This window comes from Pseudophryne corroboree, chromosome 2 (assembly GCF_028390025.1).
Source record: "Pseudophryne corroboree isolate aPseCor3 chromosome 2, aPseCor3.hap2, whole genome shotgun sequence".
In the NCBI taxonomy this organism is placed as follows: Eukaryota; Metazoa; Chordata; class Amphibia; order Anura; family Myobatrachidae; genus Pseudophryne; species Pseudophryne corroboree.
In genome coordinates, this window is record NC_086445.1 from 521,890,410 (window position 1) to 521,916,615 (window position 26,206).

Here is a 26,206-nt window from a genome sequence, read left to right on the forward strand (position 1 = left end):
GCTCAGTAGTGTGTGTGTCCTTCACGTGCCTGTATGACCTCCCTACAACGCCTGGGCATGCTCCTGATGAGGTGGCGGATGGTCTCCTGAGGGGTCTCCTCCCAGACCTGGACTAAAGCGAGCACATGGAGGGCTGTGCTGCCCCCCAAAGAAATGCCACCCCACACCATTACTGACCCACTGCCAAACCGGTTATGCTGGAGGATGTTGCAGGCAGCAGAACGTTCTCCTTGGCGTCTCCAGACTCTGTCACATGTGCTCAGTGAGAACCTGCTTTCATCTGTGAAGAGCACAGGGCGCCAGTGGCGAATTTGCCAATCTTGGTGTTCTCTGGAAAATGCCAAACGTCCTGCACGGTGTTGGGCTGTAAGCACAATCCCCACCTGTGGACGTCGGGCCCTCATACAACCCTCATGGAGTCTGTTTCTGATCGATTGAGTAGACACATGCACATTTGTGGCTTGCTGGAGGTCATTTTGCAGGGCTTTGGCAGTGCTCCTCCTGTTCCTCCTTGCACAAAGGCGGAGGTAGCGGTCCTGCTGCTGGGTTGTTGCCCTCCTACGGCCTCCTCCACGTCTCCTGATGTATTGGACTGTCTCCTGGTAGCGCCTCCATGCTCTGGACACTACGCTGACAGACACAGCAAACCTTCTTGCCACAGCTCGCATTGATGTGCCATCCTGGATGAGCTGCACTACCTGAGCCACTTGTGTGGGTTGTAGGCTCCGTCTCATGCTACCACTAGAGGGAAAGCACCACCAGCTTTCAAAAGTGACCAATACATCAGCCAGAAAGCATAGGAGCTGAGAAGTGGTCTGTGGGCACCACCTGCAGAACAACTCCTTTATTGGGGGTGTCCTGCTAATTGCCTATAATTTCCACCTGTTGTCTATTCCATTTGCACAACAGCATGTGAAATTGATTGTCAATCAGTGTTGCTTCCTAAGTGGACAGTTTGATTTCACAGACGTGTGATTGACTTAGAGCATGCATGTCCAAACTGTGGCCCTCCAGCTGTTGTGAAACTACATATCCCAGCATTCCCTTACACAGTTTTGCTGTCAGAGAATGCTAAAGCAGTGTCAGGGCATGCTGGGATGTGTAGTTTCTCAACAGCTGGAGGGCCGCAGTTTGGACATGCCTGACTTAGAGTTACATTGTGTTGTTTAAGTGTTCCCTTTATTTTTTTGAGCTATATATATATATATATATATATATATATATATATATATATATATATATATATATATATTACATTTTTTTTTTTTTTTTTTAATCTTTTTGCTATGTTGACAGCTAGGAGGAAAAAGATAAATGTTTGAGAGATGTTTAGGGTAAATATGGGCTACATACCAGTATCTTGATTAGGTCCTCGTGGTCTAAAGCTGGGTACACACCTTTTCAAGCTGATCTGTAAACACCTCCGGGCATCCGCGTCGCCATGGCTTGATTACACCCCCCCTTTCTCTGACGTCCTAGTGGATGCTGGGGACTCCGTAAGGACCATGGGGAATAGCGGCTCCGCAGGAGACTGGGCACAAAAGTAAAGCTTTAGAACTACCTGGTGTGCACTGGCTCCTCCCCCTATGACCCTCCTCCAAGCCTCAGTTAGATTTTTGTGCCCGAACGAGAAGGGTGCACACTAGGTGGCTCTCCTGAGCTGCTTAGTGAAAAGTTTAGTTTTAGGTTTTTTATGTTCAGTGAGACCTGCTGGCAACAGGCTCACTGCATCGAGGGACTAAGGGGAGAAGAAGCGAACTCACCTGCGTGCAGAGTGGATTGGGCTTCTTAGGCTACTGGACATTAGCTCCAGAGGGACCGATCACAGGCCCAGCCATGGATAGGTCCCAGAGCCGCGCCGCCGGCCCCCTTACAGAGCCAGAAGACGGAAGAGGTCCGGAAAATCGGCGGCAGAAGACGTCCTGTCTTCAACAAGGTAGCGCACAGCACTGAAGCTGTGCGCCATTGCTCTCAGCACACTTCACACTCCGGTCACTGAGGGTGCAGGGCGCTGGGGGGGGGGCGCCCTGAGACGCAATAAAAACACCTTGGATGGCAAAAAATGCATCACATATAGCTCCTGGGCTATATGGATGAATTTAACCCCTGCCAGAATACACAGAAAAACGGGAGATAGGCTCCGCCCCCTTCTCGGCGGCCTTATCTCCTCAGCACACTGGCGCCATTTTCCCTCACAGCTCCGTTGGAGGGAAGCTCCCTGGCTCTCCCCTGCAGTCACTACACTACAGAAAGGGTTTAAAAAGAGAGGGGGGCACTAATTACGCGCAGTATTAAAAATACAGCAGCTATAAGGGGAAAAACACTTATATAAGGTTATCCCTGTATATATATATATATATAGCGCTCTGGTGTGTGCTTGCAAACTCTCCCTCTGTCTCCCCAAAGGGCTAGTGGGGTCCTGTCCTCTATCAGAGCATTCCCTGTGTGTGTGCTGTGTGTCGGTACGTTTGTGTCGACATGTATGAGGAGAAAAATGATGTGGAGACGGAGCAGATTGCCTGTAATAGTGATGTCACCCCCTAGGGGGTCGACACCTGAGTGGATGAACTGTTGGAAGGAATTACGTGACAGTGTCAGCTCTGTATAAAAGACAGTGGTTGACATGAGACAGCCGGCTACTCAGCTTGTGCCTGTCCAGACGTCTCATAGGCCGTCAGGGGCTCTAAAGCGCCCGTTACCTCAGATGGCAGATATAGACGCCGACACGGATACTGATTCCAGTGTCGACGGTGAAGAGACAAATGTGACTTCCAGTAGGGCCACACGTTACATGATTGAGGCAATGAAAAATGTTTTACACATTTCTGATAATACGAGTACCACCAAAAAGAGGTATTATGTTCGGTGAGGAAAAACTACCTGTAGTTTTCCTGAATCTGAGAAATTAAATGAGGTGTGTGATGATGCGTGGGTTTCCCCCGATAACAACTGATAATTTCTAAAATGTTGTTGGCATTATATCCTTTCCCGCCAGAGGTTGGGGTGCGTTGGGAAACACCCCCTAGGGTGGATAAAGCGCTCACACGCTTGTAAGAACAAGGGCTCTACCCTCTCCTGAGATGGCCGCCCTTAAGGATCCTGCTGATAGAAAGCAGGAGGATATCCTAAAATGTATTTACACACATACTGGTGTTATACTGCGACCAGCAATCGCCTCAGCCTGGATGTGCAGTGCTGGTTTGGCGTGGTCGGATTCCCTGACTGAAAATATTGATACCCTAGATGGGGACAGTATATTATTGCCTATAGAGCATTTAAAAGATGCATTTCTATATATGCGTGATGCACAGCGGAATATTTGCCGACTGGCATCAAGTCTAAGTGCGTTGTCCATTTCTGCCAGTAGAGGGTTATGGACACGACAGTGGTCAGGTGATGCGGATTCCAAACGGCATTTGGAAGAAGGGGAGGAGTTATTTGGGGTCGGTCTTTCAGACCTGGTGGCCACGGCAACAGCTGGGAAATCCACGTTTGTACCCCAGGTTGCCTCTCAACATAAGAAGACGCCGTATTATCAGGCGCAGTCCTTTCGTGGGCAAGCGGGCAAAAGGTTCCTCATTTCTGCCCCGTGACAGAGGGAGAGGAAAAAGGCTGCAGAAATCAGCCAGTTCCCAGGAACAGAAGCCCTCTCCCGCCTCTGCCAAGCCCTCAGTATGACGCTGGGGCTTTACAAGCAGAATCAGGCACGGTGGGGGCCCGTCTCAATGAATTTCAGCGCGCAGTGGGCTCACTCGCAATTAGACCCCTGGATCCTTCAGGTGATATCTCAGGGGTACAAATTGGAATTCGAGACGTCTCCCCCTCGCCGTTTCCTAAAGTCGGCTTTACCGATGTCTCCCTCTGACAGGGAGGCAGTTTTGGAAGCCATTCACAAGCTGTATTCCCAGCAGGTGATAATCAAGGTACCCCTCCTGCAACAGGGAACGGGGTATTATTCCACACTGTTGTGGTACAGAAGCCGGACGACTAGGTGAGACCGATTCTAAATCTAAAATCTTGAAGACTTACATACGGAGGTTCAAATTCAAGATTGAGTCACTCAGAGCAGTGATTGCGAACCTGGAACATGATGTCTCGGGACATCAAGGATGCTTACCTTCATGTCCCAAATTTACCCTTCTCACCAAGGGTACCTCAGGTTTGTGGTACAGAACTGTCACTATCAGTTTCAGACGCTGCCGTATGGATGGTCCACGGCACCCCGGGTCTTTACCAAGGTAATGGCCGAAATGATGATACTCTTTCGAAGGAAGGGAATTTTAGTTATCCCTTACTTGGACGATTCCCTGATAAGGGTAAGATCCAGGGAACAGTTGGAGGTCGGTGTAGCACTATCTCAGGTAGTGTTGCGGCAGCACGATTGGATTCTCAATATTCCAAAATCGCAGCTGATTCCGACGACTCGTCTTCTGTTCCTAGGGATGATCCTGGACACAGTCCAGAAAAAGGTGTTTCTCCCGGAGGAGAAAGTCAGGGAGTTATCCGAGCTAGTCGGGAACCTCCTATAACCGAGCCAAGTCTCAGTACATCAATGAAAGGGTTCTGGGAAAAATGGTGGCTTCCTACGAAGCAATCCCATTCGGCAGATTCCACGCAAGAACTTTCCAGTGGGACCTGCTGGACAAATGGTCCGGGTCGCATCTTCAGATGCATCAGCGGATAACCCTGTCACCAAGCACAAGGGTGTCTCTCCTGTGGTGGTTGCAGAGGGCTCATCTTCTAGAGGGCCGCAGATTCGACATTCAGGACTGGGTCCTGGTGACCACGGATGCCAGCCTGCGAGGCTGGGGAGCAGTCACACAGGGAAGGAATTTCCAGAGCTTATGGTCAAGCCTGGAGACATCACTTCACATAAATATCCTGAAGCTAAGGGCCATTTACAATGCTCTAAGCTCAGCAAGACCTCTGCTTCAAGGTCACCCGGAGTTGATCCATTCGGACAACATCACGGCAGTCACCCACGTAAACAGACAGGGTGACACAAGAAGCAGGAGGGCAAGGCAGAAGCTGCAAGGATTCTTCTCTGGGCGGAAAATCATGTGATAGCACTGTCAGCAGTATTCATTCCGGGAGTGGACAACTGGGAAGCAGACTTCCTCAGCAGACACGACCCCCACCCGGGAGAGTGGGGACTTCACCCAGAAGTCTTCCACATGTTTATAAAACTCGACAAGTATTGCGCCAGGTCAAGGGACCCTCAGGCAATAGCTGTAGACGCTCTGGTAACACAGTGGGTGTACCAGTCAGTGTATGTGTTCCCTCCTCTGCCTCTCATACCCAAGGTACTGAGAATTATAAGATGGAGAGGAGTAAGCACTATATTCGTGGCTCCGGATTGGCCAAGAAGGACTTGGTAACCGGAACTTCAAGAGATGCTCACGGAGGATCCGTGGCCTCTACCTCTAAGAAGGGACCTGCTCCAGCAAGGACCCTGTCTGTTCCAAGACTTACCGCGGCTACGTTTGACGGCATGGCGGTTGAACGCCGGATCCTGAAGGAGAAAGGCATTCCGGATGAAGTCATTCCTATCCTGATCAAAGCCAGGAAAGATATAACCGCAAAACATTATCACCGCATTTGGCGAAAATATGTTGCGTGGTGCGAGGCCAGTAAGGCCCCGACGGAGGAATTTTCAACTAGGTCGATTTCTACATTTCCTGCAAACAGGAGTGTCTATGGGCCTGAAATGGGGGTCCATTAAGGTTCAAATTTCGGCCCTGTCAATTTTCTTCCAAAAAGAACTAGCTTCAGTCCCTGAAATTCAGACGTTGTGAAAGGGGTACTGTATATACAGCCTCCTTTTGTGCCTCCAGTGGCACCTTGGGATCTAAATGTAGTTTTTGGGTTCCAAAAGTCACATTGGTTTGAACCACTTAAATATGTGGAGTTAAAATATCTCACATGGAAAGTGGTCATGCTGTTGGCCCTGGCCTGGGCCGGGTGCGTGTCAGAATTGGCGGCTTTATCCTGTAAAAGCCCTCATCTGATTTTCCATTCGGACAGGGCGGAATTGAGGACTTGTCCTCAGTTTCTCCCTAAGGTGGTTTTCAGCGTTTTCACCTGAATCAACCTATTGTGGTGCCTGCGGCTACTGGGGACTTGGAGGACTCCAAGTTGCTAGACGTTGTCAGGGCCCTGGAAATATAGGTTTCCAGGACGGCTGGAGTCAGAAAATCTGACTCGTTGTTTATTCTGTATGCACCCAACAAGCTGGGTGCTCCTGCTTCTAAGCAGACTATTGCTCGTTGGATTTGTAGTACAATTCAGCTTGCACATTCTGTGGCAGTATATCTCACAAATTAGATATGATTCCGCACCGGTTCTGAGCTTTCAAGAAAAATAGTAACAATAATGGAGTACCAGAATGACGTATAATGTGTACGAATAATTCGTTTTTTGATGAATAAGTCTGGTGGTGCACCCAGAGTCAGGGGAGAACTAGGAAGAAAAGGAATTACAGAAGACTCTTGTGTGGGTGCACTCTTGTTTTAAATTGTTAGTATGAAAATGTTAAAACATAACTTTTATTATCTCATAATTGCTAGAAAAAAATCCACACTTTTATAATCCACTACAATTAATTAAACAAACTATATTGTTACCCATGTAGACCACCAACATCTATGAGAGGTGTCACCTCTATTTGATGGGTCTATTGGGAATTTTGATCTCACAAAAAAAATTGGAAATGTTCTGGTTAGTCTATGTTAATAGACTTCAGGAGGGATGTAGACACTCAGGCTCTACACCCTGATCCTATCTCACCAGCACAAGCTCAGCTTGTATTAATAGGACCTCCAAGGGTCATTGATCCGAAGTATTATCAGGAGTATAGATCCTTATTCGCATTGGCAAATGTCAGATCTGTGACATGTCAAGGAAGACGGTACTTGGAGAGAGTTAAAGTTTAAGTGACACAGGTCAGATAGATGAGCAGAAAGAGATGATTGGAGAAAAATGTGGTGATCCTGCTGTTGGTTTCGAGTCGAGAAGGTCACGAATTACAACACCGGGTATTCTCTGGGGGTCACCCTCACAGATACTGACCCAGCCCACCACCGTTTTGCTTCCAAGATCGGACGAGATCGGGCTCTGTCGGTGGGGTATGGTAGTAATTCCTTGGGCCTTCTATAGCCGACTCACCAATGAGAGTGCACCTAAGGAAGATTCGGGAGAGAGAGAGAGCAAATAAGGGCGGATCTGCTGTCCATGTTAGGCACAGGGTAACCTGTGGATCATGGATGAGAGTCCGCAGATATATGGAGAGGAATAAAAGTATAGAAAGAAGAAAGAAAGCTTGATGTCAAGACAAAATGCTGTCAGAAATTGACAGTGATAAATACACATAAAATCAGGTAACTGAGAATATCAGGTTATATTCAGTAATTTACTCTATTGACGGAAAATAGAGATAACGAGTAATGGAAAAGAGAGATTGATACACAGCCCCTGAGGGGTACTCGTCATCACACTTATTCACACCTATACTACAAAGGGCAAATACACAAATACTATGTATACCATATCACATAACTGATGAAATAAGAAAAATAGCGGTGTGATAAACCTGCCTGGATTCCTAGATGAACCTGAATAGGTCTGATTAGTATCTTATATAGAGCTACAGAGCTATAGCATCAAGCATTAGTATACAGGTGTTTCAAGTGATCCACAATCTCGGATGTGTATAGGGGGTATCCCTGTTTACAGTATAATCGAGAGTGGGGGTAAACAGGCCCCTGGGATGCTGACTTATAAAATGCTTAGACAAATGTCATTATTAATTCTGTACTCAATGCTATCTAGACAAGGTTACTAAAATAATATAATAACAATAAGTAGTTGGGATAATATTGCTGAAACACGTAGCAATAACAATTTAAGAGAAAAAAGGAAAAACAAGGGAGGGGGGGGGGGAAATGGTGAGGAAAATGTATAGTAACAATCACTGCCCAGATCCCTGGGGTGCCCTGATGACAAAGGGGGGCATGTCGGATTGCTGCCTGGGTATGTGGGATCAAATAAAGAATCAATCCCAGAAGAAACAAAAAATATAGAAAAGTGTACCGGTCCCTGCCCAGGTCCCTGGGTCAGTCACTAAACAATGGGATGCCAAATTCCACTACTTCAGTCTTTGGTTAATGTTGAAGTGATTCATGCTGGGATGCTGGGATAGGTCATGCTGAAATGCTGGAAAACGCGTTTCACCCGTCCTGCGGGCTTGTTCACTTCCAATGCTACTGATATGATGTGGTGATATGGGTTTAAATACCCATATGGGTGGCTGTTAGCCAATAGCTGCAATGTGGTTAATTGCTAAAATCGTCCTTGGACCTCCGCTGTGCTCAGCGGAAGTGACGTAATTTTCAGGTTGCTAGGCAACCTATGCATTGTGTTGTGGCGAAATTGAGGCATAGGAAAGGGGAAAGAGTATAACTCTACTCATTAATATACCTGTTATTAGGGTATCCTCGTTTGTGCAGAGGGTTAATATGCAGAGATGGCCGCTTAGCTATTGAACGATGTCGCTATCACCAGGCCCTGCCGCGCCACGTCATATCCGATGAATACTTCCGGCGTCATGTTGCCTGGATACGGGGCGTCCTAGGCTGCTTCAGGTGACGTCACTTTCATTCCAGGGCTCGATTAGGACGTCGGGGTTAGCGCGTCCCGTTGCTCGGCAACCGAGCATATGCGGGACGTTCAGTCTGATCAGCGAGTGGGACTGTGTTAGAGCTCCCACGAGCCGATCTGTTGATTGATAGTTGGAACTAGGTCTACATTAGTTCTAGACAGTGTTTAGAAATTAATTTATTATTTATTTTTTATTTTTTTTAAATTTTTAATTTTTTTGTGTATATTTTGATATTATTTATATCCTGCCCTAAATAGATTTAGTTATTTTACGCAGACTGGCCATGTCTGCTGGATGAGATAGGGCAGCTGAATTATTTATAAATGGACCCAAACCGGGTGTATGCTAAAAAACGAGAGAGAGAGAGAGGCAGTGACTGAGAACTTATTAATTAATAGCTTGATATGTGAACCCAAATGATGAAATAAGGATGCCTATATTTGAAAAGGTTATAATAATAATACAAATGAGAAAGAGGCCATAATTGGTTGTGGGTTGTGTGGGACCAGAACGGCTGGGGAATTTGGATAAGGGTGAGGGGTCCTAGGGGTGCTTGAGTGGGAACAAGTGTGTGTGTGAGAAGATGTAGTGTTAAGGGTGATATGAGGTGTATGTCCTTAGATTAAGGCTGAATGAACAGGTTAATAATTGGAATGGGGTGAATACGGTGATGAAGCCCACCATAAGGGTGGGAATGGGTGTAGGCATCGTATGTGAATAAAAAGTGTGGTAAGCGTGTCACAGAGACAAAAATAAGTGTGGGGTTGGACATCACACCCATTAGTTCATGGGTGAGGATATGGTGAGTGGAAGGTGTGGTGATAGTGTGAACTTATGTCCAGGGACATAGATAGATGTGGGGTTAGACATCACACCCATTAATTCTTGGGTGTGGGCATGGTGAATGAACCTAAGGGGAGGGGGGGGGGTTGTGAGTTGGGGGAAGAGGGGATAGGATGAGTGAACCCTATAGTGCATTAAACCTTCTTAAATCCGTGCCCAGTGTATTATAAACAAGTCATGGTGAAGTGAGTAAATACATGTGTAGGACATGATGCGGATATAAATGGATGAAAGGAAAAGAGGGGGAGGAAAAGGAAATGTGGAGGGGAAAATAATCGGTCTACTATTTGATCACCGGTGCCGGATTATTTATTTGATCACCGGTGCCGGGTTATAAGGCGGGGGAAGGGAAAGAGGAATACAAGGGAAAATAGCCGGTCTGCTGGTGGGTCACCAGTACCTGGTTGTCGGGAATAATCTGGTGAATGCTGGTCATAAGTTATACTGTGAGAAAAGGGGGGGGGAGGGCAGGCGGGTAACCTAAGAAGACAAGGTGGTGATTATAGGCGTTAGGCCGTAGGTCTTGATTGTTTAAAGTCAGGTCATAATTCAAAGAAAGGCACTGTAATTTATGCTTTCATTGAGGCCCATTGGTTTGTAAGTGTTTAATTTAAATATCCACTCTGTCTCTTTCTTTAGTAGTTCTTTGGTCAAATCCCCTCCTCTAATCCCTAAATGGACTTGTTCCAGGCCGAATACTCTGAGGTCTTTTTGGAAATCTGTATGACAGGTGTGAAAGTGTCTAGCAACCGATGTCAGTTTTCTCATTCGTGTGAGATCACTGGCAGCATTCCGACAAGTTCCCACGTGTTCCAGGATCCGCTCCTTAAACTTCCGAGTCGTCATTCCAACATACCTCAAGTTGCAGCTACATTCAATACAGTAAATCAGACTTTGTGTGCCACAGCCAAAATCTGTAAAAGCCCATTCCACAAGGAAGGTGGGCTCATCTTGGGCGGCTGCCCGAGGGGTCTCGGCTTTACAACTTTGCCGAGCAGCTACGTTTGGGAGCTTTGGTATAATCCCCATGGTCCTTACGGAGTCCCCAGCATCCACTAGGACGTCAGAGAAAATAAGAATTTACTTACCGATAATTCTATTTCTCGTAGTCCGTAGTGGATGCTGGGCGCCCATCCCAAGTGCGGATTGTCTGCAATACTGGTACATAGTTATTGTTACCAAAAAATCGTGTTATTGCTGTAGTGAGCCATCTTTTCTAGAGGCTCCTCTGTTATCATGCTGTTAACTGGGTTTAGATCACAATTTATACGGTGTGATTGGTGTGGCTGGTATGAGTCTTACCCGGGATTCAAAATCCTTCCTTATTGTGTACGCTCGTCCGGGCACAGTATCCTAACTGAGGCTTGGAGGAGGGTCATAGGGGGAGGAGCCAGTGCACACCAGGTAGTTCTAAAGCTTTACTTTTGTGCCCAGTCTCCTGCGGAGCCGCTATTCCCCATGGTCCTTACGGAGTCCCCAGCATCCACTACGGACTACGAGAAATAGAATTATCGGTAAGTAAATTCTTATTTTCCCACCCCACATGAACCCCTTGCTAGCACCATACCCATTATGTGCTAGAAATAGGTCAGTGTCTACAGGTTTCTATGGGATTGGGAGGTTGGGCCGATATTGATTAAACGGCACACGAGATGCAACATCCTGATCCCAACGGTTGCAGGAGCATTTTAAGACGTTTTAAGAAACGGAGGTACTGTATAAATGTTTATGTATTTTTATCATCTGCGTTTTGCTGTAGAAGCAGTTCAGGCAAAAACGTGTTGTCTGGTATTAATTCCTCCTGATTTGTTTCCTCTCTCTGTATTAGGAGTGACACGAGACCACTGAAACACAAATGGAGACCAAGTCCTCTTTTAGTTATGCAGAGAAATTCCTCTGTCCCCAATCTAAAAATGAAAGAAGAAAAAATGTTTTGTTTAAAGAAAGCGGGCATGTCCTTAAACAGATCTACGGACCTGCAAGATGAGCTGAGTCTCCTGAGAAGTCAGATCGCTAGGATAGTTGCTGTAGACACAGGTACAGTATGGGCCATCAGCAGGTGGTGCAGTTTCAGCTTCAAAAGCAGTAACTATCTAGGGGTAGATTTACTAAAGCTTCTAAAACAGACAACCATAGCAACCAGTCAGATTAGGTCTGACATTTTCTAGAATGCAATGGAGAAATGATATCTAAAATCTGATTGGTTGCTATGGGAAACAACTCCACATTTCATTTTTAGAAGCTTTAGTAAATCTACTCCTTAATGTCTCTCCTACAGGAGATCCTGGAAGAGAAATCCAAGAAGAAGCAGCTGCGCGTAGTGTGATGGCGCAGTTCATGTTATCATGGCCCTGTACCCCACTGAAAAATTCTAGGGATTTTGAAAGTGGATGTAGGGGCCATGATTATGCAATTCACAGTGAATCACGTCCCCAGCATGCCTATCAGATTGGTTTTGGAAGTATTTAGCACGAGGCCGGATGTAATGACGCCCAAGTTCGGTGGCTATGCGGGATGCCGGACAAACTCAGACGTTTTTTTGAAGGGGCAATCACTTACAAGGCATGGTTTTGCCATATCTGTATAATCTCATGTGGTGGGTAATTCATTCCAGATGGCTCAACATGTCTTGAAAACATATTCAGCATATTGGAGTAAGGAATGTTGTCTGAAGGGGGAAGGGGGGTCAAGTAAATGATTTAGAAGTTGAAGGATAAGGGAGTTTCTGCAGCGGGGTACACTGTGTTCCACAGGGAATACATTGGGGTGTAGAGATGGATCTTGATCCAGAGGCACCAACAGGCTAAAGTTTCAGACTGTCCCAGAATGCATTGCGGGGACTCCTCTATAACCCCGCCTCCAGGCACTGGGAGCTCAGTTTTAGAGTTGGTGCCTGCATGAAGCAGGTCACTTAACAGGGAGGCTGTGCTAGGCAGCCCTGAAAAAGGTTTTTAAAAGACTTCAAGGGCTGCAGCACTTCTTATGTCAGTGTGACATACTGTGCTGCGGCTCCATCACCTCCCCAGCGGCGTTGCATAATCCCGCTGGCTCTGTTCCTGGGTGCTTGCGGCAGAGGCGCTCCGGTTCCTAGGCACACCACTGCAGACGCTCTCCTGGTTCGCGTGACTGCTACTAAGGGAGGAGGTAAGAGGGTCCCCCAGGTGGGACCCGCCATTGAATCACGTTCCGGTCTCAGTTTAAGGGGACGAACCGTGACACTATCGTGGACACTGTGACAGAGCAGGGACACCACTATATCCACCAGGGCATGGGAGCACAGGTCAGATAGTAAAATATCCACTTTAATAAGGCTCCATAGTACCCGGTGGTGAGGACCAGCATAGGGGAAAAGGTGCTTGACCTGTAGCCCCCCCCCCCCAGCTCCGGGCGCCATCTGCTGCTGGTGTTCCCACCCTGGAGCTGCCTCACACTCTCCCTCACTCCCTGACTGAGACGCTGGGACATTTTCTAAAATAGATGCGACTAGTCTCCAGGACTGCAGGGCAAGTTCTCCTTTGTAAACTCGCCTGTACATCAGCGCCGTGGTTTTACAAACACTTAAGTGTTCTACATGTCGATAATAAGACAGCGTTCGTTAAGAACAAGTGAACCTGTGCCAGAATGTAATGTACGAGTATTCTGATATATACATCCGGTCTCAGACTATATATATATATATATATATATATATATATATATATATATATATATATATATATATATATATATATATATATATACATATACATATACATACATACATACATACATACATACATACGTGTGTGTTCATATAATAATCCAATGCAATTTTATTGTTCTGAAAATAATTATATGCATTGCAAACGTGACTGTGTGTGCCTGTATCTGCTATGTGATTTCACTGCAGTGTATTCCAGATGTATCTATCACTGTATACTGTACCCTGGGGACTAGGTGCGTGTGGGTCCATATATACAGCAAATGCACCAGATATCTGCAAAAATGCTCACGTACTGCTGAACGACACTGGAGGAAATCACACTCTAAGGCAGACTTCCTCCATTTCAAACTTATGCTCTCATCCTTCAGTGCTGCCCTTTCTCTTGCTAAACAGTCGTACTTCAAGAACCTCATCTCCTCCTAGTCTTCCAACCCCCGGTGCCTCTTTGCCACTCTCAACTCACTCCTCTGCCCACCTCCACCTCGTCTCCCTTCCTCACTCTGTGCTCTTGACTTTGCCACTTACATCACATCCCAAATTGACTCCATATGTCAGGACATCACATCACATCAGACCATCAGTAACCAGCCTTCTCCCATCCCTCCCCATCCCTCGCACCTACTCTGACATCTTTCTCCCATGCATCTGGAGAGGAAGTCATGGCCCTCATTCGTTCCTGTCCCCTCAACACCTCCCCACTTGACCCTATCCCCTCCCGCTACCTCTCTCCTTCTGCTTGTTCCCATCTTTCCCACCTTCTCAATCTCTCCCTCTCATCAGGCACTGTCCCCTCTGCCTTCAAGCATGCACTCATCTCTCCTATTCTTAAAAAACCTACCCTTGATCCAAACACTCTCTCCAACTACCGACCCATCTCTCTCCTCCCTTTTGCCTCCAAACTCCTTGAGCGTATTATCTACAACCGCCTTCCTTTCTTTCCTCACTCTCACTGCTTGACCCATTCCAGTCTGGCTTCCGTCCTCTCCACTCCACTCCACTGAAACTGCCCTTACAAAAGTATGCAATGACCTCCATGATGCTAAATCTAAGGGACACTACTCTCTACTTATTCTACTTGATCTCTTTGCTGCTTTTGACACTGTGGACCATCCTCTCCTACGGCAAATCCTTCACTCCATTGGTCTGCGTGACACTGCCCTCTCTTGGCTGTCTTCCTACCTTTCTGACCGTTCATTCTCTGTCTCCTCTCATGACTCCACCTCCCCCTCACTTCCACTAATTGTAGGGGTACCCCAAGGTTCTGTCCTTGGTCCTCTTCTCTCTCTCTATATGTCCTCACTAGGTAAGATCATTAGTTCCTTTGGTTTCCAATATCATCTCTATGCTGATGGCACCCAAATCTATCTTTCCTTTCCAGACCTCTCCCATGCTCTCCTCACTCGTATCTCCAACTGTCTCCCTGCTACCTCTTCCTGGATGTCCCAGCACATTCTTAAACTTAACATGTCTAAGACTGAGATGATCATCTTCCCTCACTCCCGTATAACCTCACCTCCTACAATCTCATTATCTATTGATGGCACTACTATCTCCTCTAGGCCCCAAGTGTGCTGTCTTGGAGTAATCCTTCAGCACCTCTCTCAAACCTGCCGTTTTCATCTAAAAAATATTTCCAGGATCAGACCCTTTCTGACCCAGGATGCTACTAAGACTCTTATTCACTCACTGGTCATCTCCAGACTGGACTATTGTAATCTCCTCCTGACTGGCATTCCTGACAAATACCTCTCTCCACTCCAATCTATCCTCAATGCTGCTGCCCGGCTCATCTTCCTCACCAAACGCACTATGTCCACCTCTCCTCTCTTACTAGACCTTCACTGGCTCCCCTTCCCTTTCAGAATCCATTTCAAGCTTCTCACACTCGCTTACAAAGCCCTCACCCACTCCTCTCCCATCTACATCTCTGACCTTATCTCCCTTTACACTCCCACCCATCCTCTTCGCTCTACTAATGCACGCCGACTCTCCTGCCTATGGATTACTTCCTCCCACTCCTACCTCCAAGATTTTTCACGTGCCGCACCACTTCTCTGGAATTCCCTACCTCTCCCCCTCAGACGCTCTCAAGACCCACTTCTTCACCAAACCCAGCCAAATCTCATCCTAACCCCCTGTCCCTCTCTCACTGTCTACCCCATCTGTGTCACCCCTGTCTGTCTACCCCTCTCCTTTGGAATGTAAGGTCTCACGAGCAGGGCCCTCTTCCCTCATGTGCTTATCCTTTCTTACTTCAATATTCTTCAACTGCACCAAATCCAGCAGTCTTCTGCCACCTGATACTTATTCCAGTGTCATCTGCTGATGTAACTATGTTTATTTACCCTGTACTTGTCCTATACTGTCATCAACTGTAAGTTGCTGTTTTCCTATTTGATTATTTGTTTATGTACTCTGTAATTGGGCGCTGCGGAACCCTTGTGGCGCCATATAACAAAAGGATAATAAAAATATAGTGCATCACAGTATTTACCTATTACGTGTATTCTACTGTGTACTCGGGGCCTAATTCAGAGTTCATTGCAGCATCAAATTTGTTAGCATTTGGGCGAAACCATGTGCACTGCAGGGGGCGCAGATATAACATGTGCAGAGAGAGTTAGATTTAGGTGTGGTGTGTTCAAACTGAAATCTAAATTGCAGTATAAAAATAAAGCAGTCAGTATTTACCCTGCACAGAAACGAAATAACCCACCCAAATCTAACTCTCTCTGCAAATGTTATATCTGCCCCACCTGCAGTGCACATGGTTTTGCCCAACTGCTAACAAATTTGCTTCTGCAATCAACTCTGATTGCAGTAACATAATACCGGATTTGTTTCCCTCTCAGTCACATAATACCGGGTTTATTCGCAGTTGTTGTGTACTGGGTACTCAGTCCCATGCTAACAGATTTATTCGCAGGTATTGTACTCTGTCTGGCTTCATCGTACTAAACCTCTTTCTGTTGCATTTGTGTATAGTGTTTAACATGTAGGGCAGTAAATCTGGGGACGTTCTTGCATCCTGCAGAGCATGCGCAATGGATTTACCTGAGGAGGAAGTTATGTGTGACGGTCTGTGTGCTATGTCTCATACATCTCCCAGTCAGTCCGCAGCTCCTGTAATCAATCAGGAGCCAACCTGAGCTGTGTTCTCAAACCTGAGCTGAGTTCTCTAGTTGAACGCTTTTATGCCCCCTATGGGACCACCTGTAACATTACAGTCTCTGATGTCCCCATGGTTAATCCACTTTGGGCGGGAAAATTTTGTCTCACGGATTGTAGCGTATGATTCCCTGGTTAGGCAAAACCCTATTCCAGGTCACACTTGTGTCTCTGGGTCATCTGAGCGGGCTGCTTCTCCCCCCCCCCCCCTATCCAATAATCTCTCTGCTATTTTAATAGAAGAGAGGGGGATCATGCTGTCCTGTCGGTTCCTGACAAGGATTTTCCATTGCTAAATGATACCACAGCCCTTGTGGTTACTGGGTAACAAATCCTACAAATCTCTGATCAGTGGATTCCCCTACTGTGATTAAGCAAACTGATATGTTCACAAGTCAGAGGGTAATTAAAACTTACCCCAATCTGACCATTAAGTGTACATCAGACAAGACTCCTGGTCTAATCCAGGGAAGACATTCCCCCTGTCTACAACGGGCATTAGCTCCATATCCTCCCCCTGCAGAGTTATATAACGAGTAGGTAATTCACTGCTAGTGAACTCATGTGTCACCCATCGGGTGTTGTCCACTCTGCCTCTCACCACTGTTCCCTCACTGTAGGCACCGACAGGTAAGCGTGTGGAGGGATACCTGAAGTCTTACTCCCTTACGGGTGTTGTACATAGACCACGATTGCGTCCTCTTGCGGCTGCAAAATAGATTGATGACTGGATCGGGCAATAGAGGAAGAGCTGCCTGAGATTATATCTGATGATGCCAGACATTCCCTGTCTCACAATACCACCGCCACCTTATTCTTCACCAGGAGGTGTCCCCTGAGGCCGGTGTGTTGGCTGCCAAGGCGTCTAATACGTCTGTCCTATCTCGCCGTACTCTGTGGTTGAGGTCGTCTAATGACAAGCCTGCTGCATGACAGGACAGGTCTCCCCCTGGGGGATCCCAGGGTGGGGGGCCGACTTCTACGATTCATCCAGGTCTGGTTAATGACCATTTCAGACGCATGGGTGCGAGAAGTTGTTTCTCACGGGTACGCAGTCTCTTCCCAGAGACTGCCCCTCTCCAGTTCTGTACATCGGTTATCCTTTCGGATCCGTTAAAGGGTAAGCTCTACTGATGGTTGTGCGTTCCCTCCTAGATACAGGACTGGTAGTGCCGGTACCTCTGTCCCAAAGAGGCAGAGGATACTACTCAACCTTGTTTCTAGTCCTGAAACTTGCTGGGTCTTTCCGGCTTATTCTCAACCTCAAATCACTGAACAAGTTTGTGAGTGTGTCCAAGTTCCGTATGGAAACACTGCGCTCAATTGTACTGGCCATGGACGCGGAGACTATATGGATCCCTGGTTATACAAGATGCTTACATGCATATGCCTATTGCCATATTGCATCGGCAGTGTCTGCGGTTTGCTATTGGCAACCTTCACTATCCATTCCAGGCTCTGTCGTTTGGACTGGCCACGGCCCCTCAGCAGGTCTTCACCAAGGTAATGGCCGTGATGACGGCTCATCTCCATTGCCAGGGAGTCGGGTTCCTGCCTTATCTGGACGATTTGCTGATTCTGGCAAACTCCTGCGATGGCCACCTCAGTCATCTACAACTGATGGTAAACTTCCTACAAGCCCACGGGTGGCTCATCAACTGGAAGAAATCCTCGCTGGTCCCTGCATGGAGCATGGTGCACCTGGGGCCACTACCAGACATACACAGTCAATGGCTGTTTCTGTCTCCAGAGAAGGTCCTGAAACTTCAGGAGAGGCTTAGATACTTCCTTTCTCGCCCATGAGTGTTGGTACACTCTGTGATTCAAGTACTAGGCCCCATGGTGTCTGCTTTCGACATGGTAGAGTACGCTCAATTTCATTCCTGCTCTCTACAGAGGTTAATCCTTTCCAAGTGGGACGGCCTGCCTCATTGGATCAGGTCTCACATGATCTCCTTGACTCCGGAGGTTCGCCTGTCGCTGACCTGGTGGCTACAGGACCAGCAGTTGAGCAGTGGCCGTCCATTCTGGACCCCCAGCTGGGTCCTACTGACTACGGATGCCAGTCTGAAGGGTTGGGGGTGCGGTGTTGGAGCAACACTCTTTTTCCAGGGTCGGCGGACCATGGAGGAATCACTCCTCCCGATAAACATTCTGGAATTGCGGGCAGTGTTCAATACTTTGTCTCTCGCCCTGCTTCTGATGCAGAACAAGCCTGTTCAAGTACGGTCAGACCACGCCATCACGATGGCATACATAAACCATCAGAGTGACACTCAAAACCGCATGACAATGATGGAAGTGTCAAAAATCCTTCGTTGGGCGGAACGCCTTCTGCCGGCAATATCGGCAGTGTCCATTCCGGGAGTCCTCAGTCTTCAAGACGTGCACGCCGGAGAGTGGAGTCTTCATCAGGAAGTCTTTCAACTCCTAGTGAACAAATGGGGCCTACCAGATGTAGACCTGATGGCGTCTCGACACTATAACAAAGTTCGGTCTTTGGATCAAGAACCAGGGATCCTCAAGCAGAGTTCGTGGAACTTTCAGCTGCCCTACGTGTTCCCTCCAGTGTCACTCCTGCCCAGGGTACTACGGAAGTTCAAACAAGAAGGAGGAATATTACTTCTAGTTGCTCCAGCATGGCCCAGACGGCATTGGTCCTCAGACCTGCAGGGTCTATCGATAGAGCGTCCTCTTCTATTTCCTCAACGCCCAGACCTCCTCGTTCAGGGCCCTTGTGTCTATCCTGACCTGGCCATACTGGCTTTGACGGTGTGGCTCTTGAAGCTTTACTCCTGAGTGCCAAAGGATTCTCCGAGGCGGCCATCCAAACTATGCTGAAGGCCTGCAAACTGGCATCTGCGCGGATTTTTTATAGAGTCTAGAATTCTTACTTCACCTGGTGTGCTGCTAAGAATTACGATGATTACAAATTTAGTACTCCCAGACTTTTGGCTTTTTTGCAACAAGGTCTGGATTTAGGACTTTGTCTGGACTTCCTCAAGGTTCACATATCTGCCTTGTCGGTGTGGTTTCCGAGAAAAATTGCGTCTATACCTGACGTTCATACATTCACTCAAGGCGTACTGTGGATTCAACCTCCCTATGTCCCTCCTGTGGCCCCATGGGATTTGTCTTGCAGGGCATTCAGGACAACAGAGTCTCCATTTGAACCTCTTGAGTCAGTGGACCTTAAATGGCTCACAGTCAAGGTCCTGTTTCTGCTGGCTATTGCCTCTACTAGAAGGGTGTCAGACTTCGGCGCTTTGTCCTGTCGTCCACTCGTTTTGATATTTCATTGTGACCGAGCAGTTCTTAGAACTCACCCTAGTTATTTACCTAAGGTGGTGTCATATTTTCACCTTTAATCAAGGGATTGTGGTTCCAGCCTTCATCTCTTCTGAATTGTCCTCCAAAGTACGGTCTTTGGATGTGGTACGGGCTCTCCTTATATAAGTGGAGAGGACTGCCTCTATCAGGAGGTCAGATACCATCTTTGTACCGTTTGGTTTCCACAAAGGTGGCTGGCCTGCGAATAAGGAAACCTTGGACAGATGGATTAGAATAATGTTTGCACAAGCTTATGCGCAGGCTGGACTCGCAGCTCCTGCTGCTATTAAAGCCCATTCTACTCGGTCTGTTGGACCCTCTTGGGCGGCCCTTCGTGGCGCATGCACAGAACAGTTGTGCAAGGCGGCTACATGGTCCTCGGTGAACACGTTTATTAGGTTCTATGCCTCTGATACTTACGCCTCCCAGGATGCTTCCTTTGGACGCCGGGTTCTCATACCCGCTAAAGTGCATCCCCTCCCTTGAGGAACTGCTTTAAGACATCCCCGATGTATTCCCTGTGGAACACAGTGTACCCCGCTGCAGAAAAGGAGATTTATGGCAGACTTACCATGGTTAAATCTTTCTGCGAGGTACACTGGGTTCCACAGGGCACCCACCCTGACGCACTTAGCTTCTTTGGGTTTGTATGGCATTAGCCGCTAGTCCCATCTCCTGTCGTGAGAACGTGGTTCTATGTGACTAACATCTGCCTTCTCTTTTACCTGCTTCTGCATTGGACTGGTTAACAAAACTGAGCTCACAGTGCCTGGAGGCTGGGTTATAGAGGAGGCCCGGCAATGCATTCTTGGACAGTCTAAAGCTTTAGCCTGTTGATGCCTCTGGATCAAGATCCATCTCTACACCCCGATGTATTCCTTGTGGAACCCAGTGTACCTCGCAGAAAGAGGTTTAACAATGATAAGTCTACCATAAATCTCCTTTTGTTTTGTTTTTTTCTGGGTATAATTATTTCCATTGATCTCACTTGGACGTCTCGCATCTCTTCCGTAGTCGGAAAAGCACAGCAACATAGGCTATGGGGTTATCCAATGTGGGTAATTGTATCACCAGGTGCTATCTTATTAGTCCCAATGTGGCTGGCTCCCCCTTCCCGATGCAGGCACTTATCGCGAATAATGCGCGATGAGCGGCTGCCGTAGCTGCGATAAAACATGAAATCGATAACTTATCCCGATTCCAGGTGTTTTCACACAATTCAATAAAAACTGACCCTAATTTGATACCGTGATAATGACCATCGTCGTGATATCCACCCATTTTCACTCACTGAAAACAGATGGATCCCCCCTAAGTGCGGCAAGCATTTTAGCAAATGTTTCTAGATGTGTCATTGAGAGTAATTTTACTGATTCTATTTTGGAGTGGTATGGAATTTGCTCCCAGGTTGAACATAGGTCTATTGATAGAGTAATCAAAGCAGCAGAGAGAGTAACTTCTCACTCTTTACCTTGTCTAGAAAATATTTATTTCAAAAGTAGTGTGGCGACTAAGAAGTATTGATACACACACACACACAAGTAGGTTTAAGAGAAGATTTTATTTGTCTTCGATTTTTAGATTAAATTTAAGATTATTTTTAACATGTTTATCCCTGGATTTCTTGTTCGACTGTTTTGTAATTTTACTGTATGGTTTTTGTAGTGACGATAAACAATTGAATTGAATGTACCAGAGTGGCCAATAAAATAGTAAACCAATGATACCAATAAATGTTCTGTACAGGCGCTGGCGTGGTTTGTTATTCCCAGCAGCTATTTATAAATGGAGATAGTCTGCTTCCTATATATGAGAATGAACGAAAAATATGAAGTAGCGCTATTGTATCGAATGGGTTATATGTTTAGAACAATATACACTTGGACGCATAAATGGTTATTTAATCTAAAAAAATAAATTCTAAATAATCCATACATCAAGATATCACACACAATTGATGGTAGTAAAATAGTGATTTGTTTATGGCAATTACTTGAACAAATACCTCACCCTTATAAATGTTCATATGTGTAGAAAGTCCATAAAGATCCGTGATATGGGCCCATAGGTGCTTCTGGTTCCAATAGAACTTTGTCATAGAATAATCTAGACAATGTGGTGGGTTTATTAATTTAAATGGGTCTTTTGTGCTCACTGCTAGAGGAATGGTCTCCTAGGTGTAAATGTATAGATGCTTTCGTTGGATTCCTCAAGTATCTGCGGTGTCAGTCCACATCACCACTCTGTCGGTCAGGCAAGGCAATTAACAAAGTTCATAGTAAGTTAGATCCTGTATGTCAATCCAGAAGCTGGTACAGGCCGTTCAGGTGCAATTTAAGATTCCAATAGGTGGGCATATATAAGTACACCTATACTTATACCTATACAGGATCTAACTTACTATGAACTGTGTTAATCACCTTGCCTGAGCGACAGAGTGGAGACGTGGGCTATCACCGCTGATACTTGTGAGTAATGTCTTGATGTATGAATTTTATTTATTTTTAATATTAAATAACCATTTATTCATCCAAGTGTTTATTGTTCTAAACATATAACCCATGTTATATAATAGCACTACTTCAGATTTTTTGTTCAGGCCTGGTAATGTCTGCACCAATCATAGCATTGTGACCATCAGATGAAAAGGTGCAGGTATTGTAGAGTCACCTGTAAGGTAATAGGCAGGATAGGAAAACAATTTGATTTATGGATCAGTAATTGCTGGTCCGTAAATCAAATTGGTTTCCTATCCTGCTTTCATATTCCAGTAATGCTGATTGTCAGATATGAGGAGTTAGTCACGTTTGTTAGCAAACCAAACAAGCACAATAATGGGCAAAACCATGTTGCTCTGCAGGTGGGGCAGATGTAACATGTGCAGAGAGAGTTAGATTTGGGTGGGTTATATTGTTTCTGTGCAGGGTAAATACTGACTGCTTTATTTTGACACTGCAATTTTAGATTTAATTTTGAACACACCCCACCCAAATCTAAAGGTCCGTACACACTATGCGATATCACATACGATATCGCTCATATTCAGCCTTGTGAGCGATATCGTGTGTGATATCACCCAGTGTGAATGCTACGGACGATGAATGATGTGCGGTTCCACGCATCGTTATCGTCCCACTACGTTGGCCGCGTGTGTGTGTGTGTGTGTGTATATGTATGTGTGTGTGTATATATATATATATATATATATATATATATATATATATATATATATATATATAATGTGTGTGTGTGTATACACACACACTCACTCACTCACTCACTCTGACAGTTGCCTCAAAGTAATTTTTATACCAGGGACTGACTTCAATTTGTTTTTTTTCTTACAGCATCACCGAGTGCAGCGGATCCTCTCCCTGGAAATGTGGACCAAAATGCATTGTTTCCTGACTTTGCTCCCTCTTTCCAATCAACCACCTCATTTGTAATTAGTGACATTACTGAAGAGGATGAGCTGGATGTGTCGGAGTACTCATCTGCTTCAATAATGGAGTCTTCCTTTAGTCACCAGAGACAGATAGAGGCCAACATGTCTGATGATGAAGACTCCCTCTGCCTCTCCAAGTCCAATAGTTTTGCAGATATGATGGGAATATTGAAGGATATTCACAAGATGAAAGTTAACCGAGATTGGTAATATAGAACACGTGCATGACCATGAGCTGCACTAATTCCATCGGTGTGAGATCTTGGTTATGTTGTATTCCTTTATCTTTTATATCATGACTGTGTGTAAGCCATTTTCAAGGGTAGGGCCAGACCAACTCCTAGCCAGATGACGCATTAGAGCATGTACCACACAACTTAACACTGCACTGCCATCTAGGAAATGATATACACCCCAACTGTAAAGGATCAACAAATCTCACCATCTTTAAGTGGTGGATGAGGGTGTAAACAGGAAAACAAATCACAAGGCACAATCTTTTGATTTTGGCTTGCTCTTGGTTGTCCGACTCCGTTGCTCCCAGGGCTCATTCTGCAACAACTGGATGAACCCTGGAGAAAAATATTTTCCTGTCCTAAAAGCCAGCAACATGCAGAAGTATAACAATTGAATAAGGGCAATGTTACCCAATAGCACTTAATAGACAAATGAAAAATGTGAATACGTTCCTTAATTAAGGTGTGTAGAGCAAATCTGTTTTACGTCCAATAACCTGCTTCCAAAAGGAAAGCATCAAGTTCAGTCTGTACGTGCAAAAGTTATTGGAGTTCTGCTGTCCTCTACTGTAGTCTTACTCTCGTATCGCCATGAAGTGCTCATTTGCAGTGCATCTCGAAAGAACATAGAAAGCAGATGCATAGTGTAATTACTTTTTTTTAATATAGAGGTCAGAATAAATAAAGAGAGAAAAACATTGACTCAAAATGCATAGACTGGAATCCTTATGTAGTAGAGTTAAAAAAAACAATTGCCAGCTAGGCTTTCAGAACAGTTATGGTGGGTACACTAAGCGATTTGCTCGGTAAGCAACATCGCCTTGTGTGTCCCCCTCCAAGGCCGGGGTGCTCGGTAAGAGACATCGCCTAGTCTGTCCCCCTCCCAGGCCGGGGTGCTCGGTAAGCGACATCGCCTAGTGTTTCCCCCTCCCAGGCCGGGGTGCTCGGTAAGCGACATCGCCTAGTGTTTCCCCCTCCCAGGCCGAGGTGCTCGGTAAGCGACATCGCCTAGTGTTTCCCCCTCCCAGGCCGGGGTGCTCGGTACGCGACATCGCCTAGTGTGTCCCCCTCCCAGGCCGGGGTGCTCGGTAAGCGACATTGCCTAGTGTGTCCCCCTCCCAGGTCGGGGTGCTCGGTAAGCGACATCGCCTAGTGTTTCCCCCTCCCAGGCCGGGGTGCTCGGTAAGCGACATCGCCTAGTGTTTCCCCCTCTCAGGCCGGGGTGCTCGGTAAGCGACATCGCCTAGTGTTTCCCCCTCCCAGGCCGGGGTGCTCGGTAAGCGACATCGCCTAGTGTGTACCCCTCCCAGGCCGGGGTGCTCGGTAAGCGACATCGCCTAGTGTTTCCCCCTCCCAGGCCGGGGTGCTCGGTAAGCGACTTAGCCTAGTGTGTCCCCCTCCCAGGCCGGGGTGCTCAGTAAGCGACATCGCCTAGTGTTTCCCCCTCCCAGGCCGGGGTGCTCGGTAAGCGACATCGCCTAGTGTGTCCCCCTCCCAGGCCGGGGTGCTCGGTAAGCGACATCGCCTAGTGTGTCCTCCTCCCAGGCCGGGGTGCTCGGTAAGCGACATCGCCTAGTGTGTCCTCCTCCCAGGCCGGGGTGCTCGGTAAGCGACATCGCCTAGTGTTTCCCCCTCCCAGGCCGGGGTGCTCGGTAAGCGACATCGCCTAGTGTTTCCCCCTCCCAGGCTGGGGTGCTCGGTAAGCGACATCGTCTAGTGTTTCCCCCTCCCAGGCCGGGGTGTTCGGTAAGCGACTTCGCCTAGTGTGTCCCCTACCAGGCCAGGCTGCCTGACTGTGCTCTGTAAGCGACATCGCCTAGTGTGTCCCCCTCCCAGGCCGGGGTGCACGGTAAGCGACATCGCCTAGTGTGTCCCCCTCCCAGGCTGGGGTGCTCGGTAAGTGACATCGCCTAGTGTTTCCCTCTCCCAGGCCGGGCTGCCCGACTGTGCTTTGTAAGCGACCTCGCCTAGTGTGTACCCCTCCCAGGCCGGGGTGCTCGGTAAGCAACATCGCCTAGTGTGTACCCCTCCCAGGCCGGGGTGCTCGGTAAGCGACATCGCCTAGTGTGTCCCCCTCCCAGGCCGGGGTGCTCTGTAAACGACATCGCCTAGTGTTTCCCCCTCCCAGGCCAGGGTGCCCGACAGCGGGCATACACATTGTGCGATATCGCATAGAGACGTCATGCTGCGGCCGGCCGGAGCATGCAACTTTGGACGATGAGTCCAAATTGAGCTGCATGCACGGCCGAGGGTCGTCAACGACCTGCAGTGCCGCGCTTCGCGTGTCGTTTACAGTGTACACACTAGGCAATATAGAAAACGACGTCGCCATGGAAGGGTCAAAATGAGCAACATTGTGTACTTTATCAGCTAGTGTGTACGGGCCTATAGTCTCCAGTTCTGTTAAGCTTAATGTGTCATTTCCATGGAGTCCCAGGAATCCCCCAGTTCTGCAACACACCTTTGCCGTCAAAGGTCCACACCACCCCTCAGGATTCCACCAAAATAAAGCCAACATGTTCCCACCCAAGCATTTATTTAGCTATTTATTTATTTATTTATTTATTTATTTATTAGCAGTAGCTAATAAAGCTAATAATTAGCGCAGCATATTCCGTTGTGCTTTACAATTAGAACAGTTATAGAACAAAACAGACAGACATAAGCATTTGGTCTTTTTCAAAGCTGAGCTGATGTCATCTCAATACCGCCTATAAATAGCACAAATCAACCAATCCACAGCACTATGTGCTGCAACCTAACTATACAGAGTCCACCTAACTAGTTGTTACCCCATCCCATACATGAGCAAATCAGTGTGCAGT

General features: G+C 46.9%; 1 protein-coding gene and 1 pseudogene across 1 annotated transcript in view; one reads left to right on the plus strand and one right to left on the minus strand.

Moving 5' to 3' along the window:
* Positions 1-26,206, plus strand: part of MTFR1L (mitochondrial fission regulator 1 like) — a 44,227-nt gene that overhangs the window by 13,031 nt on the left and 4,990 nt on the right. Inside the window, exons 4-5 of the mRNA XM_063954178.1 lie at positions 11,328-11,536; positions 23,048-23,351. Of these exons, the coding sequence (XP_063810248.1) occupies positions 11,328-11,536; positions 23,048-23,351 (513 nt within the window). The remainder of the gene's footprint in view (positions 1-11,327; positions 11,537-23,047; positions 23,352-26,206) is intronic.
* On the minus strand, positions 7,020-7,138 carry LOC135052204 (5S ribosomal RNA; annotated as a pseudogene).